Raw genomic sequence first — 25,341 nt, forward strand, 5'->3', positions numbered from 1 at the left:
AAAGCATACTGCTGTACCACATTTACTTGCTCAACTGGTACCCAACTGAACTTAATACTTTAAAGAGAGTGTCTGACATGCGAGATAATTCAACAGATGCTCGGCCATGGACACTGCGCTCTTTGAAGTACGAAACAATTCATTGCAGTGATATTCTTGACGAGGGTATAAAATATCGCCAGTACTGTTACGAGTGCCTCCTCAGCATTTCTGTTCTTTGAAATGAACAGGAGTAAGAAAGTTTGCTGGCGAACCAGTTACCAGCTAGCCCCAGCATGCCCAGAAATCGGTGCTTTGAGGTTTCAACCGATTCCACATAATTTTAACGGCTGACATTTATCAGTGTTAAAACCAGAAAGTGCACGGCCTAATTACAAGCAAAAGAAGAGAAAAAGCTCTAGCCCTGCTTTGACAGGTACACATTCTGGTGCAGCTGCAAAAATCCATGAGTAGATTTTCTGACCTGATGAACCATAGCTTGGTTGCAACAGTATGTGCTTCAGATGAATTAAACTAGAACTAAAAAATGTGTAAGCTATTTTTGCAGCTACATTTACGCAGATAGAAGGGCTAAAAGAAAGTATGTGCGTCCACTTGAGCACCATACACCTACAGTCACATGCGAAGATGTGAACGGGAAAATAAAATGGACAAAATAATCAAAAAAGAAAACCAGGGAACAAAAAAAAAAAGGGGTGGAAAGGCGGCCAGTGACACCAGCAGCTGTGCTTCCCCTCTCGCATTTAATGCCCGACGGTGAAACACTGTGCGCAGGTGTCACTGCCACGACGCTCTAACAAACAAGGAAAAAGGGAAAATCCCGTACGCTAAATCCCAGCCCCGAGTTTCCCGACCACCGATCACCCCTACCGGTCCAGGCCGCGTTCGCCGCTACGAGGCTCGCTCCCTCGATCGTGGTTCAATCGAACGCGACCTTCGCGCGAGTTGCCGACAGCAACCGCCCAGACAGAACGAAGGGCGCAGAAACCCCGCCGCGAGAAGGAATTATGCTCCCCCAACCCCGCGCGTTCAGGGGGGCGGGGGATCTGAATTAGACGCGCGGTTTACGCACTCTCACAGGAGGACTGGGTAAGATGACGCCATTGACAGCAGTCAGCGCGATACCGCTCACGAATGGAGCTCTCTCTCAGAAGAGAGAAGGGCTAACGCGGGAAAAACAGGATTAAACGTGAGAACTCCTCCCCTCCAGCGCGCCGATTCGAACGTATCAGCGGCGGCAGATCTCCATCGATTTTCGAAGGCGTACACACACACGCGCCGAACAGGGTTCGGGTGTGTGACACAGGCGGCTGAGCCGCGGGGTAAACGATCTCTTCAGGCGAACAGGAAAACACAAGTAGACAGGCCTTCGTCACCACTTCCTGCCTCGGCCCGACAGGATGGAGCGCCTTCTATTAAGCGGCCGATAAGCGTCAATTTTTTTTTGTTCTCCGCGATATTAAACACACCTCCGCAGTTTTTGGCTCGCCTCCATTTGCGAGGCAAATAAAGCGCGTTTATCAGCACAGCCCCTCGCCGAATCTGCATGTCGTAAAACGCCTCTTGCTCGCACCGGGATGATCCTGAGAAGGACCACCAGTAGAGGCTATGATCCGCAAGATACGCGCTCATTGTACAGTCGCAGCACTGCTCCGTAAAACAGCGATGAGTTAGAGCGACGTCAACCACAACAAGTTCCGCTGAACGGAAAAAAAAAAAAAATCCCCTACTGAAGACGCAAAAAGAAGAGGGAGGGGGGGGGGAGGGAAAGATGACCACCTGTATGGTGGGGCCATGTCATCCAGCGGAGCGGGAGCCCGTCACACGGTCGTTCGGGGGCTCGCAGGTATTTCCGAAAGTCGAGCAGACACGCGAGTCAAGAAAGGCGGCGACAAGATGGTCCTCAGGTGGAAAGCGAAAGGACGCAGGCCCGCACACTTGAAGCACAAAAAAAAAACCACCGGCTCCGCCGGAGACGGCCGCACGGGTGTCGCGCGCGAGACTTCGCAAGGCTCGCGTCACGGGGCCTCGGGTTTCATCGTGCTGCGGACGCCCTGCTGTGGTCAACAGTCAGCCGTTCGCGGAGGTTCGATCACTGTCACCTGTGCGCGCACACGAACCCACGGGGAAAAAAAAAAGTACACAGAGGAAGGGAGAGAGCTGGGCAATTTCGGCGCTGTCACGTCGTCAGCGGCGTAGCGGTTTTCTCTCTTTTTTTTTTGTTTCTTCGTGGGCCCTAGTGATGAGCGCTCCAATAAGACCGAAGGACACGGGCCGAGAGCAAGAAGTCGCCGCGCGCGGAGCGGCCCGGGCGCTGTCGGCTGCTGCTCAGCGGAGCAAGAGTCGTGGAGCCCCGAACCCTTTTCCTCTCGGCACTCCCGGGCGCGGCGAAGCACACGCACTCCGCTGCCAGCACCAGCAGTGTATTTATTACGCCCGGCCTAACGGCACCTCAAACGTTGCCGTCTTGCCACACAGCACGAGACTGCGGAAGAGGACATAGCGGGGAGGAGGGGACATCGCATTCCAGCAGCGGCTTTCCTCTTCCAAAGTTGAACGCGCAGACGGACGTGTGTTCTCCGTCTGCCAGGACACGTATTACCACGCCGCGAAGAGTTTGAACTCGGGTGTGGTCCCTTGTCCGTCGTCCGTGAAGGCGCGAAGAGCCTCGCCGACGTGACAACCAGTGGTCTCGAGAAGGTCGCGAAATACTGTTCTCTGCCTCCGCTTTCGCGGCACGAGCGACCCGCACGGCGTCAACCGCGCGACGAGCACCGGCTCCGACGCAGCCCCTCTCTTCGCTCCGGCGTCGCAACACCGCGCAGCGCTCACAGCCGGGACGCGGGCGCGCGATCCCGCAATCGCGAATAGAGACACGGGCAGACACGGGCGCCGGGGCGGCCAATCGATGGTCGCACAGCTGATGAGAAATACAGCTCGGCGCACTACCGCCACCGGTCGCGGGCGAGGGGAAACGCGACGACCATCACGACAATGATGATGATGGCAAAGGGCGACAAAGAGACTCCTGGTGGCAAGCGACGAGCCGAAAGCGAAACTGAACTTGCGAGACGTCACAGGCGAGGATCAGCGCGCGCGTTTGCGATTACTGTTTTCAACGAGACGTGTGCCCGGCGGCCAAAAGCATTGCTACGCGCAGTTTCTCAGAAAAAAAAACAATAATCAACGAAAAATGCATTCCATAAAAAAAAAATGCACCGGGAAAGCGTGACGAGCCCACGAGACAAAGAGGCGTGGAAACAGAAACAAAGGCATTCATTCTCTCACCTTCCCCAGAACCCTCTGTCCAGTTCCTTGGGCAGTGACGAGTACACCTCTTCAGGCATGCTGTCTCCCTTTGTAGTTTCTACGTCGAGTGGCACTTGATTGTCGCTCCCAGGAGAGGCCGCTGCATCGATAAAAGGTCACGAGAGGTCAATGTCCAGCACCGATAGGGAATTGTTTTTGACAGCCACTTTTAAGTTCCGACTTGAAAGAAGTAGACGAGGCTAATAAAAAAAATTATCTACAAAAAAAATACAGCCAGCAGGTGGACGCTCCTAAAGTGAATTCTTTATTGAGCTCACTCATGTTTCCTAGAGCACATATCACGCTTTCCGAGTAGGGCAAACACGAAATTCTAGTAATTAAAAATAAATACTAGCCATAAAGTGCTGTACAATCTTGAGGACACTTCTAGTGTCAGCAACAGCAACGACTAGAATTTCGATTTTGCCCTACTCAGAAAGCCTGATATGTGCAGTTCATTTCCATTCAATCGAAAACAAACTTCAGTGTAAATAAACGTTGAATGCCAACTCCAGAAGAAGGGACAAAGACGCAACTCTACCAGTGGGTGGTGCATCACAATCATGACTCAAGCTGGACAAATTCTACCCGAGAAGCCATCAGCCTGTGTGATGGCTTCTGTGCGATAACAAGTGCTATGTGAACCCTGCTATAGTGCTTCTATTCACTAGGAAAGCATGAAATTGGACAGGGAAGTTTGAGCCTGCCCAGTGCAGGCACAGATAAACTGTTGACCCCATTTCCGCCCACAAACAGACACAACATACGCGATAAAAGCACTGCACATGAACCCACTAAGAAAACTAAAAACCGAAATATGCGCGCAGCTCTACAACACGCCACAAAAATGAACAAAACCCAAACACAGCTATACAGATTGAACTAAAGAACGTCTATTCCCTCCCTGTCAGAGCCACAGTATTTAAGATCTGAACATTAGACTATGCACTGGAGTCCCTGAAGAAAGCACACATAGAGGTGTGCAGTTCACTTGCTAAACGAAACTGGATTCAAAATCCTTATTCCCAAGACATTCGACACACTCTAGTCAGTAAAGTATAACAACTACTCTTCAATCTCGTAATCAGCTTGTTTAATAAAGTTCCATTCTTAATTTCCTCCACTTTCGGCAGACGTACTGCAAATGTAAGTACATAACTTATGCAAGCATAAAGGGCTTCACTCTGAGGGTAGCTGAACAGCTGAACAGTCCAGTCAGCTGCTTGAACGTTTCACTAAATACCACAGACACCTGTTATCGTTGCAGAGCGTCTAGTCCTAGTTATGAGCTGCAAATAATAGAAGCCCAGCGCAAATCCTGCCACACGCAGCCGCAACATAAAGAAAAAATGAACTCCAAATATGTTTGCAAACAACGGCGGCCGCATTGTTTAGTACCAAATGTTCCGCCTTTCAGCCAGTCTCGGTCCCTACCGTTTCCAGCAACCCGCACGCTTGGGCGACCATGCGCGACCAATCAGGGCCGGCAATTTCCCGTGCAGAAGCACCGCTGTAGAAGCACCGCGAATCGCCCGCACCAAAACCAATCGAGGGCCCGTCGGGGGAAAAGAGTATTTTTGTTGGGCCCCGAATTTCCTCGAGCAGCTGGAGGACAGAACTGGAGCTGGAATACAGGACTGACAATGGCTCCACCCCGCACTTATGTGGCCAGCTGTGGCTGCAAGAATACGAGACTAGCTACAAAAAGAAAACCTGGCAAGTACGAACAGATCCGAAACCTCGCTGCGTCTACGAATAGACAAGTTCGGAGAAACGATCTACGCGACAGACGATCGATGCAACATCGGGAGACGAAATAGTCAAGCCAGCACTCATTCGTCGTATCGAACGATTAAAGCTCCTAAAAGATGTCCTGTAGACGGCACGTGCAGGCGATTGAGCCTCGGTGCATGCGCTCGACTGGGGCAGTCGCTCCCATAGATAACACACGACACGCAGCGTTGTCCGCGAATAAAAACTGGATGGAAGAAAGGCACACGGACGGAGATGGAAATACTGTCTGCGGCCCAGACTTGTATAGTACTCCATCGTTCCAGTCAGTGACCACGCAAGCGCAAGGCGATAACGAAGCGGCCTTGATAACATTGTAGTACTTCTGATGTATTATTCCGCGGCACTAAGCGAGCAGGTCAATGGAGCGCGCGTTTTTTTGCTGTTCGCCAAGGACGCATTTTTTTTTTACTCTGCGTCGCAAACAACCCGACATATCGCGTTAGCAGACGCCTGCGGGAAGTTGCGATGTGAACGGCCGCCGATCAGATAACTAGCGACGCAGTACCAGCCGCACCGTAACCGACGCAAACAAGCAGGCCGGAAGGTGAACAGTGTTCTCGGCCGGAAGGAGCCTAGCTGGCGATTTCGTAATGGCAGCTAATTGCAGCGAACAAAAAGGTCAACATGCGAATGTGCGCACTGTGCCAGCGTTCGGCACCATGCAGTGCGTATTAAAGCTACGAACTACAAAATGACGTTTACGGATATCCCAATGATTTGAGGTCGCAGCTCACGGGGCGCTCAAACAGGAAGTGGGTGTCGGTGCTGAAAAAAAAAAAAAAAAAAAGAAACGCAGAGCGAGAACACGAAAACGCAAAGATATAAAGTACCCCAGACCATCCAATGCGCGAGAGGCGAGCAGCTGGTGGGAAGCTTTGCGAGGCCGACTTTCCCTCCGTTCCCGGCACAGCAACACACACGCGCGCGCGCGCTGCAGCGCTGTTTATAGCCCGCACAAAAAGCAGGAAAAACCGATCCCAGAAAACTAGCGAAAGGCAAGAAACATGCACGCGGTCCGCCTAAGTACGGGAAAAGCCCCCCCCGCTCAAGACGCTTTCAGCAACGACGATCTCTGCTACCCTCAATTGCGGCTTCCCTCACACGCGTCACATCCTTCGCGCGTACACAGTATGTAAGTACACGACTTCCCAGTCGTCACCATCGATTGGGAGGGGGTACATGAACTCGGGTGCACGCGCACCGAGAGAGACCGGTCAGAGGGCGCTCGCTCACTTCACGCAGCTGCTGCACAGCACAGAGCGCACAGCAGCACGGCGATCTTGGCGAGCGGCAGTCGCGACGTCACACGTACTTGAAATGTCTGCCGGCAGCAGCGACTGCCCGAATTCGCAGCAATAATGACGACAGAGCGTCACGCGACGGCCACGCACTCGTATACGTACCCTGGCGACAGCTGCCGCGCTGTTCCTCTGCATACTCGCTGCTGCCGCTACTGCTGCTGCCATACGAGTAAAGGTATTCCGCAATGGACGCTAGCATCAACGCGGCGGCAGAACAGCTGTTCACCCGGGAAGACAGGGACAAAGACACCACCACACAAATGCGGGTGAGCGATCGGCACACACGAACGTTTCAGGCACGGCGCTGACTCACACGAGCCACGCAGAACACACACCGCAGACAGCGCGTCCACAGCACGAAGTAACAGCGCTCAGAGCAGCAGTCCACTGGCGAGGGAGGGAAAGAGCGCCAGTGCCGTTGGTCGGCGATCCGCGATCCGTCGGTCGGGGGTAAGAGTCAGACACTGCAGCTCGCCGGCTGTTGCTCGGATGACTCGGCCGCCACTCGTTCGCTGCTAGCAGGTGCGTTTGTCAAGAGCGCGCACTCGGCAGTCACCTCCAGCGAACAGCGGCGAGACGACGGAGTCGCTCGTCGACCCAGTGCGAGTCACGGGCATGAAGCGAGCGCGAAAGCAAAACGGGCTCCAACGATCCGCAACCCGACAGCGGGCGAAGGAAAAATAAAAGGAGGAAAACGGCAGGAGCTCGCGCAGCCTGGAAGTGACGGGCGCGAGCAAACTGTTCGCAGCAGCAGCAGCAGCCAGGCCACTTTCGAGGGCCCGCGCCAAAAAAGACAAGCAAAACGACGCGAAAGAAGAAGCAAAAAACGGAACAGGCTGGGCGCCAGCGCGTGCGGTGGCGACACCTGGGGACCGTCGCGAGAACCCGCAGCAGGCGCAACAAAACGAGCGCGCGCGCGCGCCTTGTCTCTGCCCTTTTCCGGCCCCAGCAGCGCTCAGCGTCAGCCAGCGTTGCAACGCCTGCCCCGGGCCACGTCATCGAACACCAACCTCCAAAACGCCCCCCCTTCTGGATTTTTTTTTTCCCTCTTCGCCCAGGGAGGTGTCGGCTTTCCTTCTACCAAACAACGCCCAGTGACTTTTCTTTTTATCGCAGAACGAGGAGAGGCGCAAGGCATCTCTCCTGGAGTGGGTGCAGAACACTGACGAAAAAAAAAAAAACTCAAGTGAAAAAGAACTTGCGAAGTTGCTCTCATGATGTAACGCAAAACGACGTCGCAAAGGGATAACCAGTTTCGCGCAGAAGGCACGAAATAAGAGATATGCGATAAGAACGACCTCAGACGGAGCAGCACGTAACGACGACCCGCCGCAGTGGCTCTGACGCTCTGCTGTTCATCTCAAGGTCGCCGGTTCGATCCCGGCCGCAGCGGCCGTATTTCGATGGAGGCGAAATACAAAAAAAAAATGACAGTGGCCTAGCTCGGCTATGCCAGGATATACGTAGCGAGAGCTACGTTTCCCTGGCTGAGCTTGTTGTGGTCACTGCATGTTTAGCAAGAGACATTTGGCTCTATCTCGGCGGCTATGCGCCGTCTATTACGCTCGGCAGTCTGGCATCTCCGTTTGGCAAGCCGTTCCTCTGTCTGCTCGGGCGTCTCCGCTGCTCTCTTCGCCTTCTTACGCTTGTTCTCTCTTTGTTGAGTAGCCGACTGCCAGGAGACAACCTAAGGATCGGAAGAGTTAATTTTCTCTTGTATATACCGCCGTTTAGCAGCGGCTGGACTCTCCTTCTCTGCATCCATGTCAAACGTTGTGATACAGCCGCCCATTACATCTCCGCCTTTTATACGTAATGCTGCGCATGCGACGCGCGGTTCTGGTGATAGAGTGGCGTGCGGCGAGGCGGCGGCGAAGCGCACCTGCTGCTCCTCACCGGTTGCCATGGTAACTAACGGCGCATGCGCACAAATGTCCTCTCCCAGCCACCGCGAAATGCTCGACTGGTAGCCCAGTGTAGCTCTCGCTATACAAAACGTCCGTCTGCTGTGCGATGCCAGCGCACGTTAACGATTCCCGGGTGGTATAAACTAATCCGGAGTACACTGCTACGGAGTTTCGCTTTTGGACATTAAACCGACACATAACGACGCAAGAAGAATAAAACGCTACTTGAGAATTTTACTGGGTGAACTAATATTTTAGCGCGAAGTTTTAAATAGATAGTTTTAAATAGGCCCCGGTCGACACGGTCTTGTGTTTTTCCTTTAGTCGGAAGTAGCGCTCGTGCTGTGTGCTCTGTCTTCGTGTGTCTTTTTTTGCGCTCCTTTTCTCATGGATCGATACCGACTCGCCAAAATTTCCACCCTTTCATATAAATAGATATCTTGTATGACCAGGGACATAGCAAAAACCATGAATTCTGCTCAGCGCTGTTTGTCTGCAAAAAGATCAAGTATACACGCTCACCAAACAAATATACTAACCGGCGTGCCTCTAGTGGTTTCGCACGTTCAAGGCTTCATTAGACTGCGTAAGCGGCAGTGTACTGACACGCGCCGAATACATCAAAGTGGGGTCAACGACCTTACGCGGTTAAGGCGAAGCCACGCTTCAATCGTAAGGTTACCGACACCGGCTCGGAGGAAGCGAACAAGTTGCGCGAAGCGGGCTGCCAGCGACCTTCCGCGCTCACAGGATTCAGAACGCACTTGGCCACGTAGTGGCTTTTCGACGTATTCTTTGGCATAAATGTCTTCCACCGTCGCCATGCGCAGGATAAGCGAGGTGACAGATAAACTACGGTCCCTAGAAATACTATTTATAGGGAACTTATAGTTGAGCCATGCATTATGCAGGCCAAGTTTATTATCTTTTCTGCCACTTTGGCGGCGGTAAGAGGGCCAAGCGTTATCAGTTTCGGGAAGCTTCCGATTACAGCGAGGAAAAAAAAATAAAAGCAACTCCACAAGAAACACCAGAAACGCTCGCTCGCTACAAACGCAGCCACTCATGGTACACGGTCGCTTTCGACATCAGCTGTGCGATATATATATATATATATATATATATATATATATATATATATATATATATATATATATATATATATATATATATATATATATATATATATATATATATATATATCGTCGGACATCTGAGCCGCGCCGTAAGGGAAGGGATAAAGGAGGGAGTGAAATAAGACAGGAAGAAAGAGGTGCCGTAGTGGAGGGCTCCGGAATAATTTCCCCTGGGGACCTATAACGCGCACTAACATCGCACAGCACACGGGCGCCTTAGCGTTTTGCCACCATTGAAACGCGGCCGCCACGGTCGGGTTCGAACCCGGGTACTCCGGACCAGTTGGGGGGTCTCTAGTGATTCAAGCGCAGGTGGAGAGGGAAATAGAGGGAGAGAAAGCGGCTGGCGCGTGGTTTCACACATCGTTTTATTCAAAGGGGAGAAATAATTTTTAAAGGTGTTTTTAAAGGTGGTGGTTTGCTCAATTTATGACATGGAGCTGGAACAAGCGATGACCACGCTCCAGTGTGCTAGTTGTTGCACAGCCTTCGTGTAAAGCAGCCGACTTTTTATTTTTCTCTGTTTCGGGTTTTTTTTATTCAAAGACTTTCAAAGCCTTTTTCGAGGATTTTCAAGGACCTGCGGTGACATTCAACGCCCACAAAATGTCGGCGTGTTACTGCAGCCCGTTTACCTTGCAAGCCGCACTGGCGAAGTCTGTCGAATGGTCGCTCGCTCGTGCCGACAGTTGAATATTCGAACCCGCCGTAGCTATTCATACACGCGCTGTGTTTCGCACTTTTAATGTGGCTTTTGCCCTGCAGACTCGCGCATGGCAGCCCGGTCGAAGATACTGCGCCCCATGGATTGCACTTCAAAACTCGATGCGGGTTCATGGCATAATTATTAATAATAATAATACTTGGTTTCTGGGGAAAGGAAATGGCGCAGTATTTGTCTCATATCAGCGGACACCTGAACCGCGCCGCAAGGGAAGGGATAAGGGAAGAGGTGCCCTAGTGGAGAGCTCCGGAATAATTTCGACTACCTGGGGATCTTTAACGTGCACTGACATCGCACAGCACACGGACGCCTTGGCGCTTCGCCTCCATCGAAACGAGGCCGCCGCGGCCGGGTTCGAACCCGGGAACTGCGGATCAGTAGCCAAGCGCCCTCACCACTGAGCCATCGCGGCGAGTAACCAACGAAAAGGGCTGTACTTTAATTGAGGACAACGTAGCGAGCTACTGAAATGAATATGATAGATGTATCTAATAGGCAGGAAGAGGGAAGAGTTTTCGGTCATAGAAAGAAAATTATTGGAGCCCTATTGGAAAAGCGCTTCAATAGCCGTGTTACGTTTGGAGGCACCAACATGCCAAGAATATTCAGGCCACTGAGAAGCATCAATCGACAGAGGCTTCAAAGGGCCGTCGATGTGGTTGCAGCGCCACGAGTGCAGGTGGTGGCGTCTACAAGGGTCCCCCCCCCCCTGCTGTTTACGGGGTGAAACGGCCCTCCGCTGTCTGAGAACGGCTTTGGTGAACCTGTCTTTTGTTCTCAACGCCGGACCCACCCGGGACATGTTTCTCCCGGAGGGGACGACGGGGGAGCCGGCGAGCGGCGGGACTGCAAATGAGCCGTGGCAAATGCGGCCTGGTTTGACTAAGCCAACGTCGCCGGAATCCTCGTGCTTCGAAAACAACTTCGCCTCTTTTCCTTATACGTGGAACCTTCTGCAAACTGCAGTGGCAACCTTTAGTTCCCACGCTACCGCTGTGAAGTGCAGGCGACTGACCTTCGACGCTGCCATGCATGGGACCCCCTTCGGGCTATTCATCACGGCTGCCTGGAGAGCGCGGACCATAACTTGCCAGAAGTGGCAAGAGTGTGTTGTTGGGGCCGTCGTGGAAGGCGGACCCTAAAGACTGGACACGTGATCGACGTCACAGTGATTTTTAATGAACTAGATTCCCCAACTAAGGACCTGGGGACAGGGGACCCTATTTAAGCAGCGATCTGGCGTGTGATCAGCCAGCTCCCGATTCACTCTTTCGAACTATGTAAAAATGTAAATAAACCCTTTCAGTCTCTTCTTCACCTCGAAGCCCCTCTCATCTCTTCGTCACCCCCACAACAGCAGTCTCCCGATCCGGAACCCGGGGACACCGACCTTGGCGAGAGACGGCACAGGCGAACCAGGGGCCCGCATCTAACAACATGGTGGCAGCGGTGGGATCGAAGCGCAATCCCCCAACACCGGTGGCCTGCTAAGGGGATGGAGCCCCACATCTAACAGCCGTCAACTATATTGTATCCTGGGGCCTCGGGAAAATTTCAGCAAAGCGGTATTGTGAACCAGGAGCTTTCGCTACACGTGGAAGCTTTTCAACTCGCTACATGCAGTGTTGTGGTGGCGACCGGTACAGTTAAGTCCTCGTTAGTCCGTTCGGGACCGCAAGAATGCGTTCCACCACCACGCTGCTCCGCAATGCACCGCCATTATGCGAGCACATGAACTTTTTTCCTGGAATCGTCCGCAGCTTAGTATCTTATAAACCGGCTTTGTTCAGTAATTATTTTTTTTCACAGTCTGATGCTCCTTGTTAACGGCAAGATGCTTACGGGTGTAATGCGCTGGTTTAGGAAATCATATGTCATATATTAGAGTGCAGCCAAGGCCATCTCGCGCAATTCAATCTTCGCAAGCAATTAACCACGGACTGAGTTTTCGAAATGTGGTAAAATATGGCTGCGATTGACGTCACAAAGTTTCTTTTTCTTCTTGTTGCTGCTGATCATCGTATTTTTCACACGCTGTGGTAAGACCACCGTTGTCAACACACATGCTACGCGGTGTCAAATGCACGCATGTAAAACACAACCACGAGTGACGTTGACAATTGGTTTTTGGGGACAGGAAATGGCGCAGTACCTGTCTCAGATATCTGCGGACACCTGAACCGCGCCGTAAGGGAAGGGGTAAAGGAAGGAGTGAAAGAAGAAAGAAAGAGGTGTCGTAGTGGAGGGCTCCGGAATTATTTCGACCACTTGGAGATCTTTAACGTGCACTGACATCGCACAGCACACTGGCGCATTAGCGTTTCGCCTCCTTCGAAACGCGGCCGCCGCGGTCGGGTTCGAACCCGGGCACTCCGGATCAGTAGCCGAACGCCCTATAACCCCTGAGCCACCGCGGCGGGTACGAGTGACGTTCGATCCTGCAGTCGCAGCGGCAGCGTTCCGACGGAGGCGAAACGAAAGGCGCCCGTGTGCTGTGCGATGTCAGTGGACGTTGGAAGATTCTCAGGCAGTCGAAATTATACCGGAGCCCTCCACTACGGCACCTCTTTCTCTCCCACCTTTCCCCTCCCTCGGGGCGCGCTTCAGAAGTCCAGAAGTAAGACAGTTACTGCGCCCTTTCCTTTCCTCAAAACAATTATCACGAGTGACAGATTATCCCCCGCTGAGCGGTTGAGATGTCCACCGAGAAGCGAGACAGTTGTCACGCCTTTCATTCCCTGATAACAGCCATGTAGCCAAAATTTTTTTCAGGAGGGGCCCAAGGGTTTTTATTGTAACCCGGAATGGGGGAAACTTCTAGGAGGACTGGTGGAAGGGGGGTCGACCCCCCCCCCCCCCCCCCTCCCCCAAGATACGCGCCTGCCTGAGAGAAAATCATTTTTTAGGATTGTCACCGGGTGGTGCATACACTGAGAGGAGGGGCAGGAGCTGCGAGGCGCTGCCAGCGTTTTAATGTGAACGTCGCAGTCGCAGCGCCCCCCCCCCCCCCCATCTCCGTACGACCAATCATCATCATAATCAGCACCACCATCAGCCTGACTACACCCACTGCAGGGCGAAGACCTCTCCCATATGTGTCTCCAATTAACACTGTCCTTTCCCAGATGCGGCCACCGTATCCCCGCAAACATCTTACTCTCATCCGCCCACCTAATTTTCTGTTGCACCTGCTACGCTTGCCTTCTCTTAGAATCCACTCCGTTACCCTAAGACCAAAGGTTATCTTGCCTTCGCATAACATGCCCTGCACAAGCCCATTTCTCCCCTTTGATCTCGGATGTCATTGACACGCATTTGTTCCCTCACCCACTCTGCCCGCTTCCGGTCTCTTAACGTCACACCTATAATTGTTCTTTCCATGGCTCGCTGCGTCGTCCTTAACTTGAGCTGAACCCTTTTCTTTAGCCTCCACGTTTCTGCCCCGTAGGTGAGTACCGGTAAGATACAGCTGTTGTACACTTTTCTCTTGATGGATATCGGTAAACTGCCATTCATGCTCTGAGAGAACATGCCATATGCGCTCCACCCCATTCTAGTTAGTTCACTTTTGTGATCCCAATCTGCGGTCGCTACCTGCCCAAAGGTAGACGCATCCCCTTACCACTTCCAGCAACTCGCTACCAATTGTGAACTGCTGCTCCCTCGCTATAGTCGGATACAACTTAAGTCTGCAGAGGAGCTCCGCCCACATTTAGGGCCGGCGCACAGATTTCCTCCACGACAAAAAAGTAGTCATAAACAAGAGGCTAATCATGAGAGAAAAGTTATAAGCTCTAGAATTTTGATACATGGCTTGTTTAATAAAGTCAAACATTAAACAGCTGATTTCGTTTACTTTTCTGACTGGCTACCGGAGTAATACAGTACGCCGCGGATCGTGGCCCAGTGTAACAACTGCTGTTTTCTTAAAGTTTTTTTTTAAGCCTTACCATAGAATGTTGAACATTACTTTGGTTTTCTGCATGATAATTTTAAGACCTACCGTCTTAATAAAAATTAATACACCCATAATATTAAAATAAAGTGTCCCTTTAAACGGGCACTGAGGCCACATCGAAGTTGGCCTGTGTCGACAGGGTACCGCGTTCTAATCACAAAGAGACTACTCGCGCCGATAACGAGGCTCTTACAAGCTAAACGAAGACAAAAAGACAACAAATACAGGTGTTATCGGCCGATTTCGCAAGCAAAATGGCTGCGTCGACAGCGATCTCGGGTCGTGGATCTCAGAGGCTACGCTACACCACCATTCACTTCAAAACGATGGCAACTAGTTTTTCGGTAAGGACCTCACAAGTTTGAATCGGCTGCAGGAAGATTTTTAAATCCAATTTTCTCGGCGATAACCGCGTCTTTCGCTGCCAGAAACAGCTAGAGAATAACTTTTTACTGAGAACAATAATTGGATGCAGCTGCCCTCAGTGGCCCCCTAACTGTTTCTGTTCACGGCAGATTCCCTCAGTTCGGATAAAGGAGTGCGGGAAACGAGGTCCCTGCCAAACCTTGCCACAGCTATACGGCCATGTATGCGGCCTATAAGACAGCCGCGTCTTCAGTGACAAGCAGTTGTTACCAAGCAGCCTCCAGAGGCAGCATGCACACCTCCTGCATCCCATGACATGCAGGCTTAGCTTCGAGCGCCTTTGTTTCGGTCGCCACTGAGAAGCCTTGCAAATCGAGTGCCGAAGTCGACACATACCGCAGCAAAGCATGGCTGATCAAAGTTAGATAACCCCCGCCCCTCTCGTTAGGAAGTACAACTTTTAAAAATATTTGTCGCCTAAATCACCTAGGGAAACCACTAGAGCCACAGAAGCAAATAGGCGCGCGCACACACACACACACACACACACACACACACACACACACACACACACACACACACACACACACACACACACACACACACACACACACACACACACACACACACACACACACACACACACACACACACACACACACACACACACACACACACACACACACACACACACACACACACAATCATAAGACTCTTTGAGTAGACTCAAGGTGAAGTTCAAGGCAGGAAGGGGTCCCTCACTTTAACTCATGGCTGTAAAGGGTCTATAACCGCCAGGTCCGCAAGTCCTAACGTGTTACAAAGCGCGCAACTTCGGGCGTATCTGCGGTGCACATGCGGCCCGATTCATCCGCACCATCACCGCCAATCAGACTTGTGTTCACTGCGGGATAAACGCCTCGCCCATTTATCTCCAGTTAGCCAGCCGCGGGTATACCTAATACTCCAGTAAACTTCCTAACCTCCATCTCCCTGCCTGACTACCTGCATGGCGGCCCCGGCTAAATTACCGTTCCCTCGAAATCCGCTCTTAGCCGAAGAGACAACAATTGGGTTATTATACCTGCTATTCGCATTACATGCTGTCCGCCAAGTCCATTCCCTCCTCTAGATTTCCTCCCCTGGATATCATTTACTTGAACGACGACGGCCTAACGAGGCACACGTTGAGTCATTTGCTCGCCTGGTGCAAACTGCCCCCCAGCAATTCGTTCTCATTTCAAGGTCGTTGCTAGAGCCGCAGCCTGCTGACGGTACGTTTTCGACTAATAAGGCAAGGGGGGAAACCCGCCGCCGCCGATTTCGATCGTGGCCGCGTGCTGTGATGGAGGGACACGGCTGCTCGAGACGCTGCGCCCTAATGGCTCTCTTCGAAAGCAAAGGCGAAAGCAAAGGCGACGCAATGCGCCGACACAGGCCCCGTCTAAGGACGGCGCTGCTAAGTTGTTTACACGGCGCGGGGTCGCATAGCACACGCGGTATGTGGGGGAGGGAAGGCGCTCGGCGCATTCAACGCCGGTCGTCTCGGTCGCCAACGGAGGAGGCGACCTCCGGCATCCCCTCTGTCTGCAAGCCTCGCAGTGCTCCAAAAGAGTCAGCCGCAAACAGCCGCCGGTTAACAGCTAGGTTAGGGGTGCCGTTCAAGGCTGCCGCAGCCATAGTATACTTCAGTTCAGAGCGCTTATTCGCTCACACTTATGCTGAGCCGCTTGCATGAAAAAAAAAAAAATCTTCCGAGCCACAAAAGTAACTCTGCCGAGTACTTTGCTCAGACCCCGACGAGGAGGACGTTATAAGTGCAGCCGAGATTGGATCCCCTCGCTGGTATGTGCAGATCTCACCACTGCACTTCATTCATTAATGAAGAGCAATGCCATAAAGGCATCACTCCTACCAAACATTTTATGCAGAAGGAAGCGTGTTTTTGATTTTACAAAAACTACCCGTTTTTAGGTATTATTGTCAGGTAAGCGCGAGAGCTCCACTACTGGAGCGAATGGCGCTAGTGTCGATCTTTGCCATAGGTAGGATCAGGTGACTGTTCTTGCTGCGGGAGCAGAGGGTCCTCGAAATAATTTTTGCCCCAGATGTTGCAGGTCGCGTTATTCTCTTTATAGAGGTAGGATGGCTAAAGTAGCTTTTGAAACAGCTCTTGGAGCAGAAAAGTATGCATTTCGGAGCAGCTATGAAGCATAAAATGTGCTTCTGGAGTAGGTATGGAGTATTTTGGAGCAGTAATATAAGCTCTCCGTAGCAACTTCGAATGCAATACATAAACCTTGATCAATGTGAAGTCACATGTCTCACAATATTACTGAGGTTGAGTTTTTCATACCCCACAATTAATAAACTTCAATAGGTGTTGCATGTCACTGCTAGTCTTGGATGATTTTTGTGAAGATACTAGGATATATGAAAATCTACATAGCGACAGTTCGAAGAACATGCCATCAGCCGGCAATCGGTGCCATCTACAGGTCACATAGCATAACATGCATAAGCCAATGTGTATGCTCTCGTGCTGCATGTGCTCCTGAGCATGAACCTAGGCAAGGACAGAGTCCGTTTCCAAGAGCAATAACAGCAAAGAAAACGAACAGAGGGGTCATGAGGAAAGGCATCTGCAACCTACGAAATGTGTAATATCAAATTCATTGCGAACTGAATAATTTTAAATAAAAATGCAGGCAGCTTCAACTAACGTGTAACGACATGTTGGATGTTCGGGCTGCACTGTCAGGTCTCGGAAAGCTACTGAAGACATTGATCGCTGCGTCTAATTCAGCATCCAATATTGCCCACAAAGAATGTGCTTCGATGTCAAGGCTCACACCCGCTAATCTCCTCTCTTCTGCGCACCCAACTTCTGCTTCAGCTCCAAAGCCTCCCCCGACATCGACTGTGCAAGCAGCGCTGAGGCTGTTGAGAGAAAGACTGGTGCTTCAGAGGCTTACTATCACAATTTTGCCACAGTGCCTGCCATCGCTTCAGAACTCGGCTACCGCTTAAGTGAGCGGTTAGATTGCACGAGTTGTCGGCGAACATATAGAATGCGAGAACCTTACTTTGTGTATGAAGATGGTTAGCAACCAGCCACTCCTTCATCAGTTCACCCGCAGCCAAGACCAAGATGGGCTGCTCTACCAGTCAGATCAACTTCTCTTCATTCTCGACACAATAAGAGCTTTTGCTGACCGCGCCCTGCAGGAAGGTCAGGCCTTGCAAAAGCCTCTTGCTACATTAGTAGAGCACGCTGTCCCAGCTCTTTGTGCCTCAGAGTTGCTAAGTGCAAGAGCGATGGCAGCAAAGAGCACAGGCTTAATTAAGCTCATGAACCGGTTCGTTTTCTGAGGGCGCTCCTCTGCAATTACGCATTCAATGTTACTGACAAGCATGACGTAGTTAAACATTTTTCAAAAAAGCCCCTTTCGCGAAAGTACGCGAAACTGTGAAACGCGAAAGTACGCGAACCTGCCATATGGGAGTTGGACACCACAATAAATGTTTGTTTTTTTTCGATTTGGAGTATTTAGTCACAACGCACCGGTATTGAATACATGAACTCCTATATCTTTTCTTTTTGTATTCAAAAAGTGTTCCATGAGGCATAAGTTCAAAAAAGGGGAAGGAATGCGGGAGATAGAAAGTTAAAAGAAGGATTGAAGACCTGCTGCGCTGAGGTAGTCCGCGCAGTGCTATCTTCAGGCAGATGGTGCAGCGCCTCACGTTACATAACTGACTGCACTGACAGCAGGGCGCATTTTTCGCGCGTACCGCTCAAAGTTGAGCATCAACACTGCGACTTGAGAAACAGTGCTGCAGGAAAGTGCGCGGCCAATCAAATGATGATACCACATGGCACAGCTCCACATTTTCTGGCGCCAACTGCGGCTTCGGTGGCGACAATGGTAACTCCCAGAAACTTCACGAAGGAAACGCGGGATCAGGTATCGCTTTGGAAGCAGTCTAACGGCTTTACGTGTACTTACTGCATGCCTTTCCGGCTTGCGTCGTCTGTTACATGAGTAAACAGCACGCAACAGAGCTTTTTCAGCGCCCAAGCTTCCAGTATTAGCTGCTGCCAAACACTGCTTTCAAATAAGGACCCTCAGACAAGCGAACTTAAAGGTGACAGAAAAATTTTTCATGAATTGGATTCAAGCAGGCGTGCGCTGTCACATCAGCGCAGCAGACGACGCGCGAGCGCATTGCACAGCAATGGCCACAAACGACACGGCTGAAATAGGCCGGTTACCCTTAGCGACAAGAGCTTCCGAGCTCTCTTTTAAAAAGTTTGGTTGTACTTAAAACAACATGAACGCAGTTGAAAAGTCAACGACAGAACAGCTGCGAACGGTCTGCGTTTCTATGAGCGACGGTGGTGCGACGGGCGTCCTACTCCGGTGGCAGCGAAAGACCGTACTAGCCCCCGACGGGCGGCTCCCATTGTTCGCCTCTCCTTTTCCCAGGCACAGAAAGTATAGAGGAGGCACTGCTCAGTGCAATAAATAGACCGGCTACACTCTAAACGAAACACTCCTGTATGGGAGTAAAAAGGGTGTAAGCTGTCCTTTGCGCTAGAGGACAGCTTACTCCCCCTTTTTACTCCTTCCTGTGTAGATTGAAGATATGTCGTCGAGGAAAGTGCTTCCCTCCCGAAAAGCGCAGTCGTGACGTCTTTCTGCGGATCCACTACGTCGCCACATGTACAATATGGTGTCACATTCAAAGGCCCCAATTTCCATGACGATCCCGCAACATGGTGATAAAACAAAGCATATTAAAACAATTCCGTGCATGCGATAAGAGAGCAGCAATCATACGGCACACTGCCAACGCACACCGAGCGCCGGTGGGCCAGCGTGCCAAGAGTAATTATATGCTCCATACCCTATCGCAACTGTCAGCTGCATAGGCGAGAGGCAGTAAACGCGCTCGTACGCATCGCGCTACTGAAGTGGAGATTATCGCCCACACCCAGATAGGATATCGCGTGGAATGCAGACGCAAGGCTGTACCCTGATATGTCGCCATTTCTTTTTATGGGATGCAAAGATAAACGCAGGGTCAAGACTGCGAGTACCATTATCACAGCGGTGGGAGAGGAAGTGACTGCTCATGGAAACCTTTGTCGTTACAACAGCTAGCGGAAAACCAAAGTTCGCAGCGTTATCTAATCGTGCGTGACACGTGGCACCCGAGCAGACATACTTAATTGCGCGGTAATTTAAGCTTGCGATTCACAACCATCACCACTCCACACCTGTAATTTAATATGGGTGTGTTCAGATAAGAAAAGTAATCGAGGGCCCACGACCATTTTTTGTTTTCAACGAAATTTTTATAAGTCATGGGCAAATTTGTCGACATAGGGGAAATGCACTTAGTTTTGCAAGAAACGCTGTAGTTTTTCTGGCAAAAAAATCGTATACATGCTAGGTACAACACATAGATTTTTCGATTTCCCAAAATTGCTAGTCTAGATTCTAACAGGAAGAATAGAATTTCGCAGAACCTGAATATTTTTTCAGTAATTGTATAAACTTCATGGTGGAAGCAATGAAGAAATATTTTTTGGCTCCAATAGTTTTTCACAAAAAAAAATGGCAAACATTGCTGAAAAAGTAAAGCATTCCAAAAAGAAAAGTTTTCAGGGCAACAATGGGTCAAGTGGAGCAAGAACCCGAGGTTTAAATTTTTTTTAAGTATTAGTCCGGTCATTGTCCAGACAAAATTTGTACTTCTAAGAACGGGCAGATGATTTTTAGTTAGGTGTTGAAATCATCTAGAATTAGAAAAATTAAAAAAAAAGGTGAACTTTGAGGGTTATTTATAAAAAAATTGGCAGTGGCTCAACTTGGCTAACCCTGGAATTCAGTGAAAAGCAAGCACGCTTGCTAAGCATCTGAGGCTCGTCGATGGCAGCTCCGCTACATGCTCGCAACAGCTGTTCTATATATACCCAAACGACCAAGTGGCTATGATGTGGTATCACGTGGTCTTATGACACCCCCATCAGATTTCATCACGTGGCTTCACATCACCGCATGGGATGCTCTTACGGTCAAAGGTCAACGCAAAGGCCAGCCAATGTCAAAGGTCAACTCAAACTCATGGGTCAAGGGTTCAACACCATAACTGAATCACATATGGTCATACACATCTAACGTAACGTGGTTGGGCTGAAGATCGTTCAAGGTCATTCTCCGGCCTATGCGACAACTGCTTTAGCTAGCATAGTGAAGCATATCGCTTCAAAAAGCACCCTCTCCAATTATTTCCCTGGAACACTTTCAGTACCTGGTAATTCTATATCAAGAAAAAAGTGTTGCATTATACTGTTTTAAATTATAAAATGAAAGGCCTAAACGAGGCCACATTTCGTTCAGTTCATTACTGGATGTTGTGTTTAAAAAGATCAACGGTCACGAATTCGACTTCGAACTAAGCGCATGTGGTTGCATTTTAGATAGCGTAATGGCAAAGTCTAAGAAAATACCTTGTAATACCTTGTAAAATACCTCTTGCTTGTCAGCCCATTTTTAATCATGTTCAATGTTAATAAAAGTCCTCTATTATTATTATCTCTCCAGATGTCACTAATGATAGCAAAGACAAATATTCCGTCCCATAGAGATTATTTGTGCATTTTAAGGCAGGCAACATTTTCAAATGCCAGTACCTTCATGTGAAAAGGCTTTAAACTGGCCGGTTAATTCAGGTTGAGCTACAAGCAACAGCGGGTTCAATTTCTCCATGGATTTTCTTTACACATGCCACTGGCAGTGTGCATTATCATAACAACACTCTCCTATCTTGTGTATGTAATGTTTTAGGGTTATGATGGTCCTACATGCCAAAATCTGTTGACAAAATGCACCCTGCACTGAAACGTTTCAATTTCAATGTCTGAGACGAAGCCTGAACTTCATGAAACAAAAAGCTTCTTTAGGCGCATGACTCCGTTTCCGCAAACTGTATTACCAAATAAAGGGCAACCCCTCATGTCGCTATTCCCACAAGGAGCGGCCCCGCACAACACGGTAAATTAGTACATAGCTGATTCCACTCTGGAACAGTGCTGTAAGCCGCCTAAGGATTGCCTTAATTAGATTTAATATCTTTACATTCAATACATGTGGTTATCGTCTACTTTCTCAGCTCTCTTCCGTCCTGAATGCTAATATCTTTAGCTCTCCTCCGAAGGTGCCTACGAAGCCACTGGCTAGTTCTAAGCTTTCATTTCCAATCGACATCAAGGTTGGTAGTGTTTGTTAGCTAGCCCACCATCGCCACTGCATGCACTTCTGCTCTGCCCAGTGGCTGGAAACATGAGCTTTGTTGTGATATTCCTTGTGTGTGAGTTCATGAAACTAATATTTGCTGTGACAGGAACTGTGAGTCCTCGCGGACCACAGGCAGGGCCAACCATCCCAATGATTAGGGGCATCACGTGATCCTGGAGTATGCTCCTTTCTCCTTTGTTAGCAGTTGGCTAACTGGCGGAAAATTCATGCTCCTGCATTCCTGCCAACAACCGGCAAGCATAGCTGCCTTGCAGACAAGGAGGCCTAACCATTCCTTCGTTCTGCCCAGCCTGCTCGGCAACCATTCTCTCGGCTACAAATGTGTCTTTCGTTGCTGGACAAACACCAACATGCCTAGAAAGAGCCATAGAATTGAATTTTATTAAGAACCAAATTAAATGGGGTTGTCCGTGTCCCTTTAATACTGTTAGTATAGGAGGACAGTGAATAACTGACCGTATTAGTCGAGCGCACAGTGCTCCCACTTACGAAAGCATGCCACAGTAAATGCCATAATTCTTGTCTTGAACTTCGAGCTTCTGTTCTCTGTTAGCATAGCGTTACACTCCGAAAAACTTCTTTCCGTGTTGCACGAGTTTGGTGCTAAAAACATGAATCATGAGCATTCACAGGTGCCTCAGTTCATGTGGCCATGGCCTCTATGCGCATCATGCCCCCTGATGTGGAGAATTGTTACAAGACCTCTACTTTTTTCAGCTCGTTGTACCATCCTCATAGCAGCAAGCAGCAACAGTACCCTTCCGCTTCAGTCCAAGAAGCAGTGCTTATATATCTTTCACTGTTTTCGAACAGTTCCTTATTGTGATTCCAACCTTTTCTAAGTTCCCCACAGATGATGTAAATGACAAAAAATTAGCATATGTCTCTTTCCAAGCTAATTCATTTTTTCCACGATATATCCCCCCCATAAATATGCACAAAATGGCAAACCTATTTAGAAACAAATATAAGCTAGGTAATTTCAGAATGGCAAATTTATGCATTTATAGGCTTTTACAGGCAGATGCCTAAAGATCAGGACCCTAGTAATGAACAACGGACCAATTTCAGAATTCTGCAAGCCTGCCCAATGGAAAAACAGCAAAATCTTATAACTGGATACAGCTTGGTTGTTATGTTCCATGAAGCAGAATACGTCAATGTGGTTCTCTTGACAACACAATGTACTACAGGGGGCAAAAGTCTCCAGGACGCACGACTGGCAGCTTTGGTGCACAGTTAAACCTGGATGTAATGAACCTCCAGATAGCGAATTTCTCGATATTACGAAGTTTCTCAATTCCCCAACGCCACCCCCATTGAAGCGTGTGTATTCAGACCTCTATGTAACGAAGGTGTTGCGGCGGTTGACCTTGATATAATGAACTGGCTACGCCATCTATATGTTAGCCAGTGCTGAGTTACTCGAAATTTGGGAGAACCACACGAAAGTTTTGTGACGGTAAAAAACGAAGTGACATGAGAGGAATGCCAATCAAAACGAGCGACTTTAGCTGACACAACGCGTCGTGCTCTAGCGCTGTCGGCGCATCTCCAGTGCCTTTTCTTTCGGAACATCATACCATGTTGCATTACAACAGTTCATGCCCAAAGCAGCAAAATAAAGCATAGCAAAAAAAAAAAAAAACGACACCAGCAGTGCGCGGCCATCGCCGCCGTGCAGTTGCTCGCGTGATTTCGGCACCGATAGCTCCCGTGCATCGGGGGCATGGATGGCGGAGAGTACCGGCGATGCAAGGTGAGGGGTCCGTTTCCTGGGGCAACAGCGAGGGGAAGACCTTGAGAGGGAACATGCGAGTAGAAGCATGTGGCTCCGCCGTCGGTCTACGGCAGTCTATTGTGTGACCGCGCGTGTTCTCTAGCTCAGCCGCGGTGCCCCCTTTCCCCGCAAACTCCTTACCCTACTTGTAGCAGCGTTGCGCAAGCCCCTGCGGAGGTGGTGGCAGCTGCTGCTGCAGTCGCGTTATCAGCGCGATCGCGAAACGTTTCTCCGCGTTTATGACATCGAGTAACGCTGTTTTCTCTACACATTTTTAAGGTGATTTCACATACATTTATTTCTCGCTTTGGTTTCTGTTCTGCAGTGTCCTTTCGACTGTTCTCAAGAAAACTGCATGTAACGAAAACCTGGCAGTAACAAAAAATCTTGGATCTCTTTTTCAGTTTAGTTAACGAGGTTTAACTGTATAGGTGTGATGTGTGCCAATGATTACGTGATTCCACTAGCACACATTAGGAAACTTTCACCTCCTTGAGTGTGGTCTGGATCCACTGGACAATAACAAATCTATGCACTTTAGTTATTGCTTGCGTGTCCTGGGGGCTTTTGTCTGCGACGGTACTTTTAAATAGTAGCATGTGCATTCAGCACTTTGCCCTTGTTTTAGCGATGGCCAGTGGTGCCATAATTAAGGGAATATGCAACATGGTGAAACCAACAATGCAAGTTATGAGAAGGGTTCACACTGTCAGTGCTTTAAAAATAGTCTTAAAATAGTAAAAAAAAAATTCGAAAATTTTGATTTCCAAAAATGGCATTTCGGGTTCAATATACCCTTAATACCTACCTTCAAAGTTTCAATGACTAATTCTACCTCAAACTACAAAAAATTGATATATTTGGCACTTCTGAAACACCAAAATGTGGCAGAACTTTGTGCCCGTCGGTTCCCGCAACCACATCTCCGATGGCCGCCATCTTGGTATTGTTCGAAAGCTGGTGCTCTTCCCTACATCCTGGTAATGCTCACTAATGTGAAGTCCTTTTAGAATGTCCACATTCACCAATTTTTTAACAGTCAAAGGCCGAAGGAAACTCACCCCCTTCAAAGGCGTCAAAGAACTCCTCATCGGTCTCCTCCTCCGGAACATGGTTGAGGTGGGGATTGCTTAGCGTGCACTCCAGCTGATGGTGCTCCCTGGCGAGGACACTCAGGCTTTCCTGCAGCACTCGTGACCGTTCTCGCTCTTGTGCCAGCTCTGCTGCTCTTGACTGCGCAAAGAGATTGGGAGCCTCTTTCTGCAGGTCGAGTCAACAAAACCCTACTTTTTTTTTTTTAAGCAAAATTTATTGCCCCAGGGCATCAATGATCGGTGAAGGTGTGATGAATGATGTAGTAGAGACTAAATGAATGAAAAAAGGTTAGCTGATTTGATGAAGTCCAGTAGAGAACGATGGTACAGTCCCTGCGTCCAGGCAATGTATGAAGCAGGGTTGCTTGGCGAAAGACCTGCTACCATCAGGTGCCGGATCCTTGTAGGCTTGAGAGCTGGGCAGTCCCACAGTAAGCGATGAATGTCGGCCTCAATGTCCTCGTGTTTACATATCGGACACCTTGGCCGAGGAAACAATTCTCGGTACTAAGGCCACTTCCGAGACCGTGGGGGAGGGTTACCGCACATGGAGGGATGAGAGCACATGTGCGGCGCCAGAGGAGTTCCTTTGTTGATGAAAGAAGGGTAAAATTGTCCAAATGAAGGAGCCGAGGTGGTGATGA

At 49.7% G+C, this 25,341-nt stretch overlaps 1 protein-coding gene across 1 annotated transcript in view; it reads right to left on the reverse strand.

Moving 5' to 3' along the window:
• LOC144129202 (oxysterol-binding protein-related protein 1-like) overlaps nucleotides 1-25,341 on the reverse strand; it is a 79,710-nt gene that overhangs the window by 31,719 nt on the left and 22,650 nt on the right. Inside the window, exons 13-14 of the mRNA XM_077663190.1 lie at nucleotides 24,665-24,836; nucleotides 3,289-3,409 (exon numbers count right to left, since the gene is read on the reverse strand). Coding sequence (XP_077519316.1) covers nucleotides 3,289-3,409; nucleotides 24,665-24,836 — 293 coding nt within the window. The remainder of the gene's footprint in view (nucleotides 1-3,288; nucleotides 3,410-24,664; nucleotides 24,837-25,341) is intronic.

This window comes from Amblyomma americanum, chromosome 4 (genome assembly GCF_052857255.1).
Source record: "Amblyomma americanum isolate KBUSLIRL-KWMA chromosome 4, ASM5285725v1, whole genome shotgun sequence".
Classification (NCBI taxonomy): Eukaryota; Metazoa; Arthropoda; class Arachnida; order Ixodida; family Ixodidae; genus Amblyomma; species Amblyomma americanum.